Source organism: Narcine bancroftii, chromosome 5 (genome assembly GCF_036971445.1).
Source record: "Narcine bancroftii isolate sNarBan1 chromosome 5, sNarBan1.hap1, whole genome shotgun sequence".
In the NCBI taxonomy this organism is placed as follows: Eukaryota; Metazoa; Chordata; class Chondrichthyes; order Torpediniformes; family Narcinidae; genus Narcine; species Narcine bancroftii.
In genome coordinates, this window is record NC_091473.1 from 175817421 (window position 1) to 175832678 (window position 15258).

At 40.8% G+C, this 15258-nt stretch overlaps 1 protein-coding gene across 2 annotated transcripts in view; it reads left to right on the plus strand.

The window, feature by feature from the left end:
- Positions 1-5555: 5555 nt before the first annotated feature.
- tamm41 (TAM41 mitochondrial translocator assembly and maintenance homolog) overlaps positions 5556-15258 on the plus strand; it is a 32926-nt gene continuing 23223 nt past the window's right edge. For both annotated transcript variants that reach the window (XM_069939864.1, XM_069939863.1), the window contains exon 1: positions 5556-5725. In XM_069939864.1, coding sequence (XP_069795965.1) covers positions 5594-5725 — 132 coding nt within the window. In that variant the 5' untranslated portion in view covers positions 5556-5593. The remainder of the gene's footprint in view (positions 5726-15258) is intronic.

The following is a 15258-nucleotide window of genomic DNA, read 5'->3' on the forward strand; positions in this document are numbered from 1 at the left end:
TATTTCCATGGCTTTGTAAAGTCATCACTGCATCAAATTCTCCAAAAGTGCAGAGGGAAAAATTTAGATTATTCAATTTTCATTGAAGTTTTCTGTCGTGTAACTAAAATGAGGACAAGCTCATAAATAAAAGGAAAATTAAGTGTTACTGGAAATAGATTATGCTTACAAAATACCAGATTTGAAAAACGTAATTTGTTAAGTTCTCTCGTTGACATAATTTACTGGGATTATTGTTGAAAGAGGGTCGCAAAATCAGTGAGGACCCCTACCACCAAGTAAGCAGCGTCTTCCAGCTACTCCCATCCGGAAAGAGACACGGTAGCATCAGACCCAGAACCATCAGGATGAGAAACAGCTTCTTCCCACAGGCAGTGAGACTGCTGAACGACCAATGAACTGCTTATACAAACCCCACGTGACTCCACTATGTATCTAACAATACTATTTATTTGTTATAATACTTGTGTATATCTAGTGTGCATATGTATCATTTGTCTATATCTATGTTATGTCTGTATGCGTGTTTGCAGTGTTTTACACTGAGGACTAGAGAGCACTGTTTCATCACGTTGTACTCGTAAAACTAGATGATCAATAAACTTGAACTTGATGAAGAGAAATTCAGGATCATGGTCATGGAATTTATTTCCACCATTAATTTACGTTTATCACTAGTACATATGTTAACATTTAATTATTGAAGAACATTTTAATAAATGTCAAAATTAAAAATAATTGAGGCAATATCTCCTCTGATTTTACACCTGAAAATAATTCCAGGGATTCCATATATATTCCTCTTATGTGGAACACTGGTCCAATTGATATTGAGACACAAACAAAATGGAGGGTTATACCGTCTTCGTTCTCAGCAAGCTGCCAGTAGGTAGGAATGAAAGAAATGGGCCATGGAACTAGATCCCTTTCAGACCAAAGACTGTACCTGCTGTTGGCATGGATCCCAATAAGGCAGAATGTCCAGTCCCTCAGATATCTCCAGGACACCAGGTGATTTCCACCTGATGTGTTCCCAATTTAAAAATGTCTAGTTTTTTTTACCCCAACCTTCTCTTTTTAAACTCTCTGAAGCTTGTAAAATAACTCAATCCTTCTACAAAAGGGAAAATTATGTTTCCTACATCTACGTCAACTTTAAACTTAAGCCACAATTTTAGGATGGCAAAATCTAGTCATGTCACTAGTATTTTTTGATTAAAAGGCAGCTTCTATCTCTATTACCTCAATGAGGATACTATCATGAAAGGTATCTTTCCATATATTTTTATGACATATAGTTACAAAATAATTGAAAAAATTCCACAACTTTTTTCTCAAATTTTCAAAATATTGTTCTGATGCCTTAGAACTTAATTTTTAAGGTTTCTAAGGAGAATGGGATAAGTTCCATATTTCCAATGCTTGTCACACGTTGATTAGATTACAGGAATTTTTGCCATAATCAAGATTGGCATAATAGCAAACAAATTTTGGAGTAATTTCTGCTTAAGTAGGATCATGGAAATTTCAGGGTTTTTTTTTTCCAGGGAAAATTTCAATTCTCCCTGGACGTAGGATTTGTGCCAGAAAACTGGGGTGCTGCCAGTTATGTTCTGTGGAATAAACTGTGTGAATGGAGGCAAGTTAAATTTAACTTTGAAAAGGGGGAAATTACTGGAACTAATTCTAAGGGAAAGTATAAACTTTCATTTAGAAAGACACAGGTTAATCTGTGAAAGTCAACATAGATTTGTTAAGGGAAAGTCCTGTTTGACTAACAACTAGAATGATTGCTGAGTTATTAGGGAAGATTGATGAGGACATTATCTTCTAAAGCCTTGATAGATCCAGCTGCTGGTATGCATCTGAGAGAGTGGGGAGCAGAAACTATGGACGATTGGTATTGATCCTTGATCCTTGATCCTTGATCCAGGTTCTGGGTGAGATCCCAATAACCAGTTTACTCTCCTGAGGAATAAAGACTTTCCTTTAGCCAGTTCACTTTATTTGATACACAGGCCTGTGAGAGGTCTGTTCACTCTGTAGAGAATCAAGGAGTTCCCTGAACATACAAATGCATGGGTTAACATTCTCTAACACTGTCTCAAAACAGATTTCTCCTACTCAACAAGCACGATCTTATCAGCATTAAGCTATGCAATATCCAGCTACATAATTCCTCATATCATGGACCAATCACACAGATGTGTCGCCCTCCCCTCAGGTATTTTTACAGTTTCGGTTCCCCCAATTCCTGTAACTCATGTGATTCCAGAAAGAGAAAAACAAGACAGTTGGGAATTTATCATCCAGGCTATTGTTATCAGGCAACTCACATTCCGGAAGCCTCTCGCTGCCCTTGGTTGGGACTAATGGAATTTCAGCTTGGCTGTCAATGCGAGGCAACACACATCCTGGGACCCTCTCACTTAGTTATCTGCAATCATCCCAGCATAAACATTAACTAAGTTGTATTTGTATATTAATATTTTGGCTAATTAATTAATGTGTTAATGTATTAACACCAATTTAAACTAGAAAGACCCTTACTTCTACGAGACACACTAGTCCTCCACAGGGTTCTATTGCCCAGCTATAATGCAGATAGCCCTCTATAGGTTTTAAACAGCCTGTTATTGGGCCAAGTGTTTTTTTAAACATGGTGGCGCCCATGCTTGGCAGCAGTACACATGGGGTTGTGGACTATGAGCGATCATTGGATCAGCGCAGGCCGCCAGAGTGGGAGAACACACCCCAGTTGAGAAGAAGGGGCTCAGCCATTAAGCACCCACACAGGCTATGGACTGCTGGAGACTGGCAGCCAAAGGATTCAAACCAGACTGCAGGCTGCTCAAGACTGGCTCACGAGCATCAAGTACTGGGTCTGGAGGTGAGCCAAGGGCAAGAAGGGCCTTCCTGATTGCATGAGGGGTTTGGATCTGGGAGATCAGGTTTGGCAGTGGATCGAACACTGGAGGCTGCGCAGCTCTGGAGGCTGCGGCAGAGGTGGAGGAGAATCCACAGAAACTCGGTGTCTCCGATGGAATTCTTTTTTGCTTCTCTTTGTCTATTGTTGGGGGGGGGGGGAGAAGACCACCATGCAATACTAGTGGCTTCTGTTTGTGCCTTTACAGCAGGCAAAAATCGACATTTTATGTATTATATTAATATTATCATTTTAGTACATGACAATAATCTTTCTTTTTAAATTTTTTATTGATTTTAATAAAGTACTTGTACAAACAAAAAAGGGTACAATTCAATAAGATGACAGGGACAGTTACATAAACTAAATAAAGGCCTTCCATTTAACACTATCATACATGATTACTATTTGAATGGCAATAGATTAAGAGATGGGGAAGTGCAGAGGGACCTAGAGGTACTTGTACACCAGTCTCTGAAGGCGAGCATGCAGGTACAGCAAGCGGTTAAAAAGGCAAATGGTATGTTGGCCTTCATGTCAAGAGGGTTTGCTAGGAACAAGGATACCTTACTGCAGCTGTACAGGGCCTTGGTGAGACCCCACCTGGAGTATTGTGTGCAGTTTTGGTCACCTTATCTAAGGAAGGATGTTCTTGCAATGGAGGGAGTGCAGAGACGATTCACCAGGCTGATACCTGCAATGGCAGGAATGACTTATGAGGAAAGATTGCGCAAATTGGGATTGTACTCGCTGGAGTTTAGAAGATTGAGAGGGGATCTCATAGAGACATATAAAATTCTGGCAGGACTGGACAGAATGGATGCAGATGAGATGTTTCCAAGGATGGGAAAATCCAGAACCAGGGGCCATGGTTTGAGGATAATAGGCAAACCATTTAGGACCAAGATGAGGAAGAATTTCTTTACTCAGAGGGTGGTGAATCTGTGGAATTCATTGCCACAGAGGGCAGTAGAGGCAGGTTCATTAAATATATTTAAGAGGGAATTAGATATATTTCTTCAGTATAAGGGTATTAAAGGTTACGGAGAGAAGGCGGGTACTGAACTTTAAGATCAGCCATGATCTCGTTGAATGGCGGAGCAGGCTTGAAGGGTCGAATGACCTACTCCTGCTCCTATCTTCTATGTTTCTATGAATTGTAAATCATATCCATAATTCACATTCTAAATAATATATAACTTTTTAGGAGAAAATAACTCTAATAATGCAAAAAAAAAGAAGAAAAAAGTAAAGGAGAAAAAACTCAAACCTCCGCCTAACCGTGTTGCCAGATGCCATATAAGATTAGTATTAAAAGAAACACAAAGGTAGAGAAAAAAAATATAAAGAACATGGAAAAGATACAAGTCAGATGATTTAATTACATTGGAGTAAAATTATAAACTAAGATAAATGACACCCCCCCCCCCCCATAACTTCTGGAATCTTGTATCTGAATTATTAACTAAATAATGAATCTTTTCCGTATTCAAACAGGTCATGATGTCACACAACCACTGATCATGAGTAGGTGGGGCAGCATCTTTCCATTTAAGTAAAATCCTCACCAAAAGAGAGGCACGACTCTGAACCAGAACAAAGAAGGATCCCGATGTACCGAAGAGGGCCAGCCGAAGAGGGTTTAGTGTTAAATCTACATTAAAAAATGTTTGATAAAGTATGGAAAACCTCTCTCCAGCATTTTGCAAGACGAGGACAAGTCCAGAACACATGAATTAATGATGTTTCTCCGCTCTTACACCTGTCACACCAGAGAGTTGTAAAAGCAAGATATTGAGCCTTGGACAAGTGCAGTGAACTGGGATTCACTGGTAGGGTGTTGTGCTGATGGCTGGCCCCACCCCCATCTGCTCACATATGACTCTGGTTTCCCACCTAGACCCAGAACACTTCTGAAGACCACTGAGACCCCACCCATAAGTTATAATCTAATAAGAGTGTTAGTCCTCCCTCCAGTTGTAAGAGCGTTTATTCGCGCTACAAGTGTGCTCCATGTACCACTCCACATCGCAGCCCAACCGGAAGTCAACAATCTTGAATTCATGGGTGCTTTTTTTACTTTGATAAGCATCTCCTGAAGTTTTCATTTCTATCAAAAAATAAGTTCTCCTGTGCCTCTCCTTCTCTCAATACTGTTTGCCTGGAATATTAAACTGGGGGCTTTGATTCCATCTCTGTAAAAGTAAAGGAGATGAACCAGATAGGTGCATGGTGAATAAACGCAGAGACTATTTCAGATACAAATGGATATTCAGACACACACACACACAGATTCTCAGTCACATTCACCTTACAGACAGAGGCCATTCAACCCTTTGAGTCTATGCCAGTTTATAGACAAACCTATTCTCCTCCTTTATGCCCTGTGCCTGCGCTCTTGCAGCAATCCACATTCATTCTGAAATCATTGATCATCTCCACTTGTTATTCATCAGCAAGTTTTAATCCTATGGAAAGATAAAGTTCTTCTCATTCAAAACCTATCAGGCCTGCTCGCTTTAGCCTCCTCAGCTTGCAGAGAGCTCCTCCCGCCAGCAGGGGACGCCGCGTCCCCGAGTGACGCCGCGGTCGTGTTGAGCGTCGCCGCGTCCCCGAGTGACGCCGCGGTCGTGTTGCGTCGCTGAGTGACGTCGCGGAGGAGTGGGCATGTCGTTGCCGATGCTGCAGAGTAACAGTGGGCTGATGAGGAGGATCCTGGCGCACTTCCCCCGGGACCTGAGCCTGGCCTTCGCTTATGGCTCCGGCCTCTTCGGACAGGCTGGGCATCCGGGCCCCAGTGTAAGTGAGGGGGGAGGGGAGGGTCATCCTCGTGGCCCTGATGCCCCGATAAAGGCGCTTTAGAAACCGACATTATACTGGTCGCTAAAATTGCATTGAAAAAAAAGTCTGCAGACCCATGGTTGAAGGGAAAACAATGCTGGAGGAACTTGGCAGGTCCAACAGGGTCCAGTACTTTCTGTAGCAAAGATAACCAGCTCATCGGGCTCTAACTAAACCAGGCTTCATGGGAGCTGTGGATATGATGGAGTTAAGAGACCATCTGACAACACTGAACTCACCAAACCAAGGACACTTTGGCTTCTTGCATGTGCATTTTTTTTTGAATTGTCACTGCCCATTGAAGCCTGTGCTCATTCATTCCCAAGTCCAAGTTCTTTCCCTTTTTGAAAGGCCGGATTGATTTGTTCCTACAGGTCCTGCAGGCAAGGGAGTTGTATTTGAGAAACAGTTTCAGTGCTAAGAAGTGAACTTTCTTATCACTTCTGTATCTTAGACCCATGGTTTCAAATCTATTACTCCTTTGAACAGTTCACCTTGCTCTGTTTACATGATTATCATCTTGTACACCTGCTCTAATATCTCTCCCTGCGTCATACAGGCAAAAGGGATTAGCATCGGCAGGGTATCGTGATCAACATGGACAAGGTGACGTGAAAGGGTCCATTTGTGTGCTGTACAACCCTAACCCTAATGTGATAATTCTCCAATAAAGTACCTTAGATGTTAGATTAAAAGAGCATTATGTGCAAGAATTGTTGGTAACTTTGTGACCCATATTTGAAGTTTTAAAAAATTGTCAAGCCCCAACATCAAAATCAAACCAAAATCAATATCTGGTAGAATGGGAGGAGCCATTGACCAAAACATTATCTGGGCCAGCCATGGAAACAATATGGCAATGTCAGTCTACATCACATGGCAAGTAGCTCACCTCATTCCTCAGAATCTCTTCACCATTTACATGTTGTTGCCAAAATGGGCCATAAATGTGATAGATTCCTCTCCAGGCTGATATACTTCAGCCTCAACTCTGAATGCTTGCTCCCTCCATTCTTCTTTGGCTTGGCTTCGCGGACGAAGATTTATGGAGGGGGTAAAAAGTCCACGTCAGCTGCAGGCTCGTTTGTGGCTGACCAGTCTGATGCGGGACAGGCAGACACGATTGCAGCGGTTGCAAGGGAAAATTGGTTGGTTGGGGTTGGGTGTTGGGTTTTTCCTCCTTTGCCTTTTGTCAGTGAGGTGGGCTCTGCGGTCTTCTTCAAAGGAGGCTGCTGCCCGCCAAACTGTGAGGCGCCAAGATGCACGGTTTGAGGCGTTATCAGCCCACTGGCGGTGGTCAATGTGGCAGGCACCAAGAGATTTCTTTAGGCAGTCCTTGTACCTTTGGTGCACCTCTGTCACGGTGGCCAGTGGAGAGCTCGCCATATAATACGATCTTGGGAAGGCGATGGTCCTCCATTCTGGAGACGTGACCCATCCAGCGCAGCTGGATCTTCAGCAGCGTGGACTCGATGCTGTCGACCTCTGCCATCTCGAGTACCTCGACGTTAGGGGTGTGAGCGCTCCAATGGATGTTGAGGATGGAGCGGAGACAACGCTGGTGGAAGCGTTCTAGGAGCCGTAGGTGGTGCCGGTAGAGGACCCATGATTCGGAGCCGAACAGGAGTGTGGGTATGACAACGGCTCTGTATACGCTTATCTTTGTGAGGTTTTTCAGTTGGTTGTTTTTCCAGACTCTTTTGTGTAGTCTTCCAAAGGTGCTATTTGCCTTGGCGAGTCTGTTGTCTATCTCATTGTCGATCCTTGCATCTGATGAAATGGTGCAGCCGAGATAGGTAAACTGGTTGACCGTTTTGAGTTTTGTGTGCCCGATGGAGATGTGGGGGGGCTGGTAGTCATGGTGGGGAGCTGGCTGATGGAGGACCTCAGTTTTCTTCAGGCTGACTTCCAGGCCAAACATTTTGGCAGTTTCCGCAAAGCAGGACGTCAAGCGCTGAAGAGCTGGCTCTGAATGGGCAACTAAAGCGGCATCATCTGCAAAGAGTAGTTCACGGACAAGTTTCTCTTGTGTCTTGGTGTGAGCTTGCAGGCGCCTCAGATTGAAGAGACTGCCATCCGTGCGGTACCGGATGTAAACAGCGTCTTCATTGTTGGGGTCTTTCATGGCTTGGTTCAGCATCATGCTGAAGAAGATTGAAAAGAGGGTTGGTGCGAGAACACAGCCTTGCTTCACGCCATTGTTAATGGAGAAGGGTTCAGAGAGCTCATTGCTGTATCTGACCCGACCTTGTTGGTTTTCGTGCAGTTGGATAATCATGTTGAGGAACTTTGGGGGACATCCGATGCGCTCTAGTATTTGCCAAAGCCCTTTCCTGCTCACGGTGTCGAAGGCTTTGGTGAGGTCAACAAAGGTGATGTAGAGTCCTTTGTTTTGTTCTCTACACTTTTCTTGGAGCTGTCTGAGGGCAAAGACCATGTCAGTGGTTCCTCTGTTAGCGCGAAAGCCGCACTGTGATTCTGGGAGAATATTCTCAGCGACACTAGGTATTATTCTATTTAGTAGAATCCTAGCGAAGATTTTGCCTGCAATGGAGAGCAACGTGATTCCCCTGTAGTTTGAGCAGTCTGATTTCTCGCCTTTGTTTTTGTACAGGGTGATGATGGTGGCATCACGAAGATCCTGAGGCAGTTTACCTTGGTCCCAACAAAGCTTGAAAAACTCATGCAGTTTGGCATGCAGAGTTTTGCCGCCAGCCTTCCAGACTTCTGGGGGGATTCCATCCATACCTGCTGCTTTGCCACTTTTCAGTTGTTCGATTGCCTTTATGGGCCATAAATGTGATAGATTCCTCTCCAGGCTGACATACTTCAGCCTCAACTCTGAATGCTTGCTCCCTCCATTACTGGTACACCAACTGACTGTACAGTGAACCAACTGACTGTACAGTGAACCAACTACAAAATGTAACAGATGACCAAAGCAACTTGTCCCGCACCTCTGCACTCAATAACTAATGATATTTGAAAGAAAAGGATGGGAAGGAATGCTAATGCTGCCATTTGGCTGTTCTTTAAATCATGACTTAAAACAAAATATTCTTCATTGCCTCTGCCTAAAAATACTATCCTGTCTGCAATGTTTCAAGAATACAGCTCATCAAAACTTTAAGGCTATTTTGTAATAGGCAACTGCAATGGCCTTCCCATTAATGTGCATATCATTATATACATACAAAATGAGAGAGAGAGAAGCCCATGAAGAACTGGTAAGATTGAGACCTTTATTATGGATTGGAATAAGCAACTTTATATGGTGATGAAAGTAGTAGGAAACAATGCCTGGACAAGCCCTCTGTGTGTGAGGGAGAGGGGAGCATCTCTTACTAATGGTACATTGGCAGCATATTTTTGACAGCAATAACTCAACCTTCAGCTAATATTTATTATCATTCATGATATTGGAAATGAAATAATTATTTCAGACTTTTATTTAAATTCGTTTCTCGGAGTAGAACAAATCTCAAGGAGTTTCTGGTGGGATTTCTGGATATATCAAAATGTTTTGTTATCTGAGTGTATTACATTGGACATGGAGCATACCAAGCAGGAACAGGCCCATTGGCCCACCATAATCTTCACTGACCATGATACTAGACTAACCTAATCCTGCCTGTAATCCACTCATTGCTGCCTGTTCATGTGTCTAAGTGGATCCAAACATTGCTGTTGTATCTACCTCTGCCTCTCCTCTGACAGCATCCTCCGGGTACTTCCCATTCTTTGTGGAAAAACAAACTTGCCTCGTGTATCTCCTTTAAACTTTCCACCTTTCACCTTCAACCTATGCCCTCTAGTATTTTACATTTCCCACCCAGGAAAGAATCTCTGACTTCCTACCTATCTGTACCTCATAATTTTCCCATCAGAGTGTCTTGATGAAGGGCTTAAGCCCAAACATTGGTTATGTATCTTTATCTTTATATGTATCTATATAAAGTTTGACCTGCTGATTTTCTCCAGCATTGTGTTTTTACTTTTTATTTTCCATCACAGTGCCCGTCAGCTTCTGATGCTCCAGCAAAAATAATCCTAGTTCGTCCAACCTAATATAAATAACATCCTGTGGAATCCCTGCATTTTCTCCAAAGCTTCCTATAGTATCCCATAGCAACCAGAACTGCACACAATATTCCAAAATGTAGCCCATATAAGGTTTTACACAGCTGCAACATGTCTTTCTGACTTGTATATTCAGTACCCTGACCTGTCATTTTCAAAGAGCTATGACCTCGCACCCAAGATTCGTCTGTATATCAGTGCTCCTTAGGGTCTTGGCCTTTATTTTGTACTTTCCTCTTGCATTTGACCTCCCAAAATGCAGCCCTCAGACTTGTTCAATTTAAATTTGATCTGCCATTTCTCCACCCAAATTAAAAATAACCTTTGGACTATACTTTGCTTTTCAGCAAGCGAGTCTTAACTTAAATCTATTAAGGCAAGGTATTAGAGGTAAAACACAGGATTCTGTTGACACAGTGGTTAAATGAAGGAACACACAAATGCTGGAGAAACTCAGGTCAATCATTGCCTTTATGTAGCAAAGGTAAAGATACATCACCGATGTTTCGGTCTTGAGCCCTTCATCAATATGTGGTGGACCATGAGAGATGTCTGAACAAAAGGGAGAGGGGTGGTGGTGAGGGAGGGAGGTGATAGGTGAAGGGGGAGAACTGCAGGAACAAAATTTCTGGACTTGGACGATAAACCACCACTGGGGGTGCTGTGGAGTGGAAGAAGGCCCAGAGCATGAGTCATGGTCTGGAAGACAGCTTAGAATGTTGGGATTTCAAAAAGAATGAACATTACGAAGGCAGCCAGAAGGATCCGGACCAAGCCAGTGGTTCCTCTCTCTGCAGCAACACAGACAACTTCGAATTTTGTGCTGCCTCTCTCTCTCTCTCTCTCTCTCTCTCTCTCTCTCTCTCTCTCTCTCTCTCTTTCTCTTTCTCTCTCTCTCTCTCTCTCTCCCTCAAAGATCTTTTGGCTTCAGTTTACCAAACAAACTGAATTTTGTTTATGATTTTTGCTTCGATTGAGATTGAAGTTTTGTGAGTCTTGTGTGTTTTGTGTTTGTTTTGTGTTTGTTTTTCTGTGGGCTGGTTGGAAATATAACTTAGACTTTAATTCCATATGTTACATTTAGGCTGGGGAATTTATTAGTTTTACATTTTTTTTAAAACTTTATTTATTCGTTCAAAAAACAAATAATATATGACATATACAGCAATTAAACATGAACATTTTTTTATATATAGAAAAAAAAGAAAAGAAAAGATCCCATCCCCCTTCAGCCAACTCTCCTAAGGAGAACCATAAAAAAGAAAGAATATTTTTAAAAAGTTAAATATACATATTAAAATGTAATCATTATAAATTGAAATGTAAATATTCTGAGTATAACAGCCACTTATTAATTAAAAAAATTATAATTATCATGTGAAACGTATGTGATTTTTTCCATTATTAAACAATATTTCATCTCATTATGCCATCTATTAATATCAATCATATTTGTATCTTTCCACGTACTAGCAATACATTTTTTCACTACGGATAAAGCTAAATATACAAAAGCAAGCTGAAACTTATCTAATCCTAAACTTTTCAGAGGTTGCAAACTACCCAATAAAAATACTGTTGGATCTAAAACTATTTTAATCTTACACAGATATTCTAAAAACGATTGAATTTTCTTCCAAAAAGATTGTATGTTTACATGACCAAACAGCATGAAAAAAAGTTCCAACCGTATCACCACATCTAAAACAAATCTGATTCATTAAAACCATATTTTTTTAATTTTTCAGGTGTCAAATATAATTGATGTAAAAAATTATATGTTTGGTAGAGATATGATTTTACCAAAAATTACTAAATTTGAGACTTCTCTTATGAAGGTACCAGAGAAGGGTTATATTTCATTTATGTATCAAATATTACAGGATGGTATGGATAAAAAGGGTTGGGATAGATCTAAAATTAAATGGGAAGTGGATATTGGTTTTACTTTTTCTGAAGAGGATTGGTTAGATATCTGTTATGATAGTGTAACTAGATTGATAAATGCACGTTATGCAATGATTAATTAGTTTTACATTTTTATAGAGATTTGCATAGTAACCAGTGGGCATTGTTATAAAAGGGTGGATTTTGAATTAAAGTTTGAAGGTGAATTTTTGTTAATAAAGTGATTGTTCATCTTTACCCCTGTGTGATTTGCCTTCTTTGTGGTTGCTGAGTTGATCTTGTAACATAATTTGGGGATTCATCAAGGATCAAACCAAGTTGGAAGCTTTAGGGGTGATTGACTTGGGCTTAGTTATCAGTTGTCTGAGTTTGACTCAATCTCCAGCTTGATATTAAAAATAAACGGTGAGTGTATAAATCACCAGCAGAAAAAACAGCAACTATGAATATTGACCAGTTCATCGTGAACCCTTCAATGGTTAATTTAAAAATGGCTAAAAAGTCAGAACTGATGGTTATAGTTGGCAAGTTAAAACTTCTTACAGTAAGAACTGGAATGAAAAAAAAGGAAATTGCCCGAAAGATTGTTAAGCACTGTGTAGAAAGGAGGTATTTGAAGAAGCTGCATTAGAACAGTTTTCAAAGGAGAAAACTACAGAGGAAGTAAAGTTGGCTTTGAGAAAACTGGAGTTAGAGGAAAAAAGAGAGGCAGAAAGGAAGGCCGAACGGGAAGCAGTAAGGCAGGCAGAAATGGAGGAGAGAGAGAGAAAGAATGGAAACATGAGCTAGAAATAGCTAAATTGAGGCAGACCCAAGGAGAAGGAGAAGCCCAAAACCCTTGTACTGGTCAGAAGGAGAGGTTTCTGGTCAGAGAGAAATGAGGTTAGTTCCTCCATTTGAGGAAGCTGAAATAGACCAGTATTTTCAGCATTTTGAGAAAGTAGCTGTAAATTTAAAATGGCCACCAGACCAGTGGACACTCCTGCTACAAAGTGTTCTTAAAGGGAAAGCCCAACAGGTGTATTCGTGTCTCACTGTACAACAAGCAGCTGATTACGAATTTGTAAAGCAGGCTATACTCCGATCTTATGAACTAGTTCCAGAGGTTTATAGACAAAAGTTCAGGAGTTTAATAAAAGCAGCAACCCAATCTTACCTGGATTTTGCTTACAGGAAGGTTGTGTGTTTTGATTGGTGGTGTGCCGCAATGAAAGTTGAAAATAACTTTGATTTATTGAGGGAAATCATTCTGATTGAGGAGATTAAAAATTGTGTTCCTGACGATATTCAGGTGTACTTGGCAGAGAAAAATATAAAAACTTGGCAAGAATTGGTTGAATTCGCAGAGGAATATGTTTTAACCCACAAGTTGAAGTGGACACAAGAGAAAACCTTTCAAAGGAATACTGCTGATAATCCAAGTAGAGTAGAAAGAAAATCTAGAAGTGAGGTTAAAGGAAGAGAGGAAGATAAATGGGTGAAGGAAATATTTTTGACTGTTATTTGCCACTATTGTAAGAAGCCAGGGCACATAATAGCAAATTGTCTTGTACTGAAAAGGAAGAAAGAGAAAGGGGTGGTATCGACTGCTTGTGTTCAGAGTGAGAAAGTTAGGGATATTTTTAAACCATTCATGACAGAAGGTTTCATTTTGGTTAAAGAAGGATCCAATCAAGACCGATACTGGAGATGTGAATTTAATTAAAGGCATTAGTGGTGAAGCAGAGCCTATACCTTTGCATAGAATAGTGATGAAATCAGACTGAGTTAATGGCCCAGTTACGATAGAGATAATAGGGATAAGATCAAGTCTGCCGGTGGATGGAGTTTCTCTTTTGTTAGGAAATGATTTAGCAGAAGGTAAAGTCATACCTGTGGTGAAACTCACAAGTAAGCCATTGGTTTATGAGTCTGAAAAGGATTTGGAAATCTACCCTGTGTGTGCCGTTACTAGAGCCATGTCTAGAAAAAAGGTAGAGATAGAGAAAGTCTGTGATGATCCTGTAGTGGAGGGAAGCATTGAGGACAAACCGAAGGATCCAGCTTTGCTGTTGTCAAGAGAAGAATTAATAGCCAGACAAAAGCATGATCCTGATCTTGCTGAGATAAGAGATAAGATTCTGTCTAACCAGAAAATTGAAACTATGCCAGTAGATTACTTTGTTCAAGATTGAATATTGATGGGAAAGTGGAGACCACAAGTGATACCTGCCAGTGAAAACTGAGCAGCAAGTTGTAATTCCCAAAACTTACAGGAATGAAATATTAAAGTTGGCTCATAGTACACCTTTAGGAGATCATCTTGGAATGAAGAAGATGGTAGAAAAGATAAGGAAACAGTTTTATTGGCCGAAATTAAGAAAGGATGTTGTGAAATTTTGTAGAACCTGTCACACTTGTCAACTGGTGTGCAAGCCTAGGACCACCAGTGGCACCTTTACAACCCATCCCTGTTTTCGGGGAGCCCTTCTCAAAAGTGATGGTGATTGTGTTGGCCCATTGCCAAAAACCAAAGTGGGAAATGAATATTTATTAACACTCATGTGCACAGCTTCAAGGTTTCCAGAGGCTATTCCCCTGAGAAACATTAAAGCAAAGACCATTGTGAAGGCTATGCTAAAATTTTTCACACTGGCCTACCAAGGAAAATTCATTCAAACCAAGGGAGTAATTTTATGTCTGGAATATTTCAACAGGTGGTGTATGAATTGGGAGCCCATCAAATTGTGTCGCCTGCCTATCATCCGGAAAGTCAAGGGGCCTTGGGAAGGTTCCATTTAACTGTGAAAAATATGATGAGGACTTATTGCGTGGAAAATTGCGTGGATTGGGATGAAGGAATCCATTTGTTATTGTTTGCTGTTAGGGAGGCAACTCAGGAGTCTCTTGGCTTTAGTCCATTTGAGTTGGTGTTTGGTCATGAAGTCAGGGGTCCATTACTACTGTTGAAGGAACAGTGGATACATAATGATATACAATCAAATCTGTTGGATTATGTTTTCAAATTTAAAAACAGATTACATCAGGCTTGTGAGATGGCAAGGAAAAATTTAAAAACTGCTCAGGGAAAAATTAAAATTCAGTACGATCAAAAAGCAAAAATTAGGGATATTAAACCTGGCGACAAAGTATTGGTTTTGTTTCCAATGCAGTCAAACCCTTTGAGAGCTCAGTTTTCAGGACCATATAAGGTGAAATCAAAAATTAACCAGGTCACCTATATCATTGAGACACCTGATCGTCGAAGAGAAACAGGTCTGTCACGTGAACATGTTTAAATCTTACTTTGAGAGAATGACTGAGGAGGAGACTAGGATTCCAACCATGGTGCTAGTTATAGAGGAAAGTAAGGAGGAGATAAGTTTCATGGAAGGTCATGGAGCACAGAAAGTGATAAGCCCCAGGCTGGAAAATTCTATAGTTTTGCAAAACGTAGACACCAAGTTAATGCATTTGACTAAATCAGAAAGGGAAGAAATGAAGACATTACTTATGAAATTTAT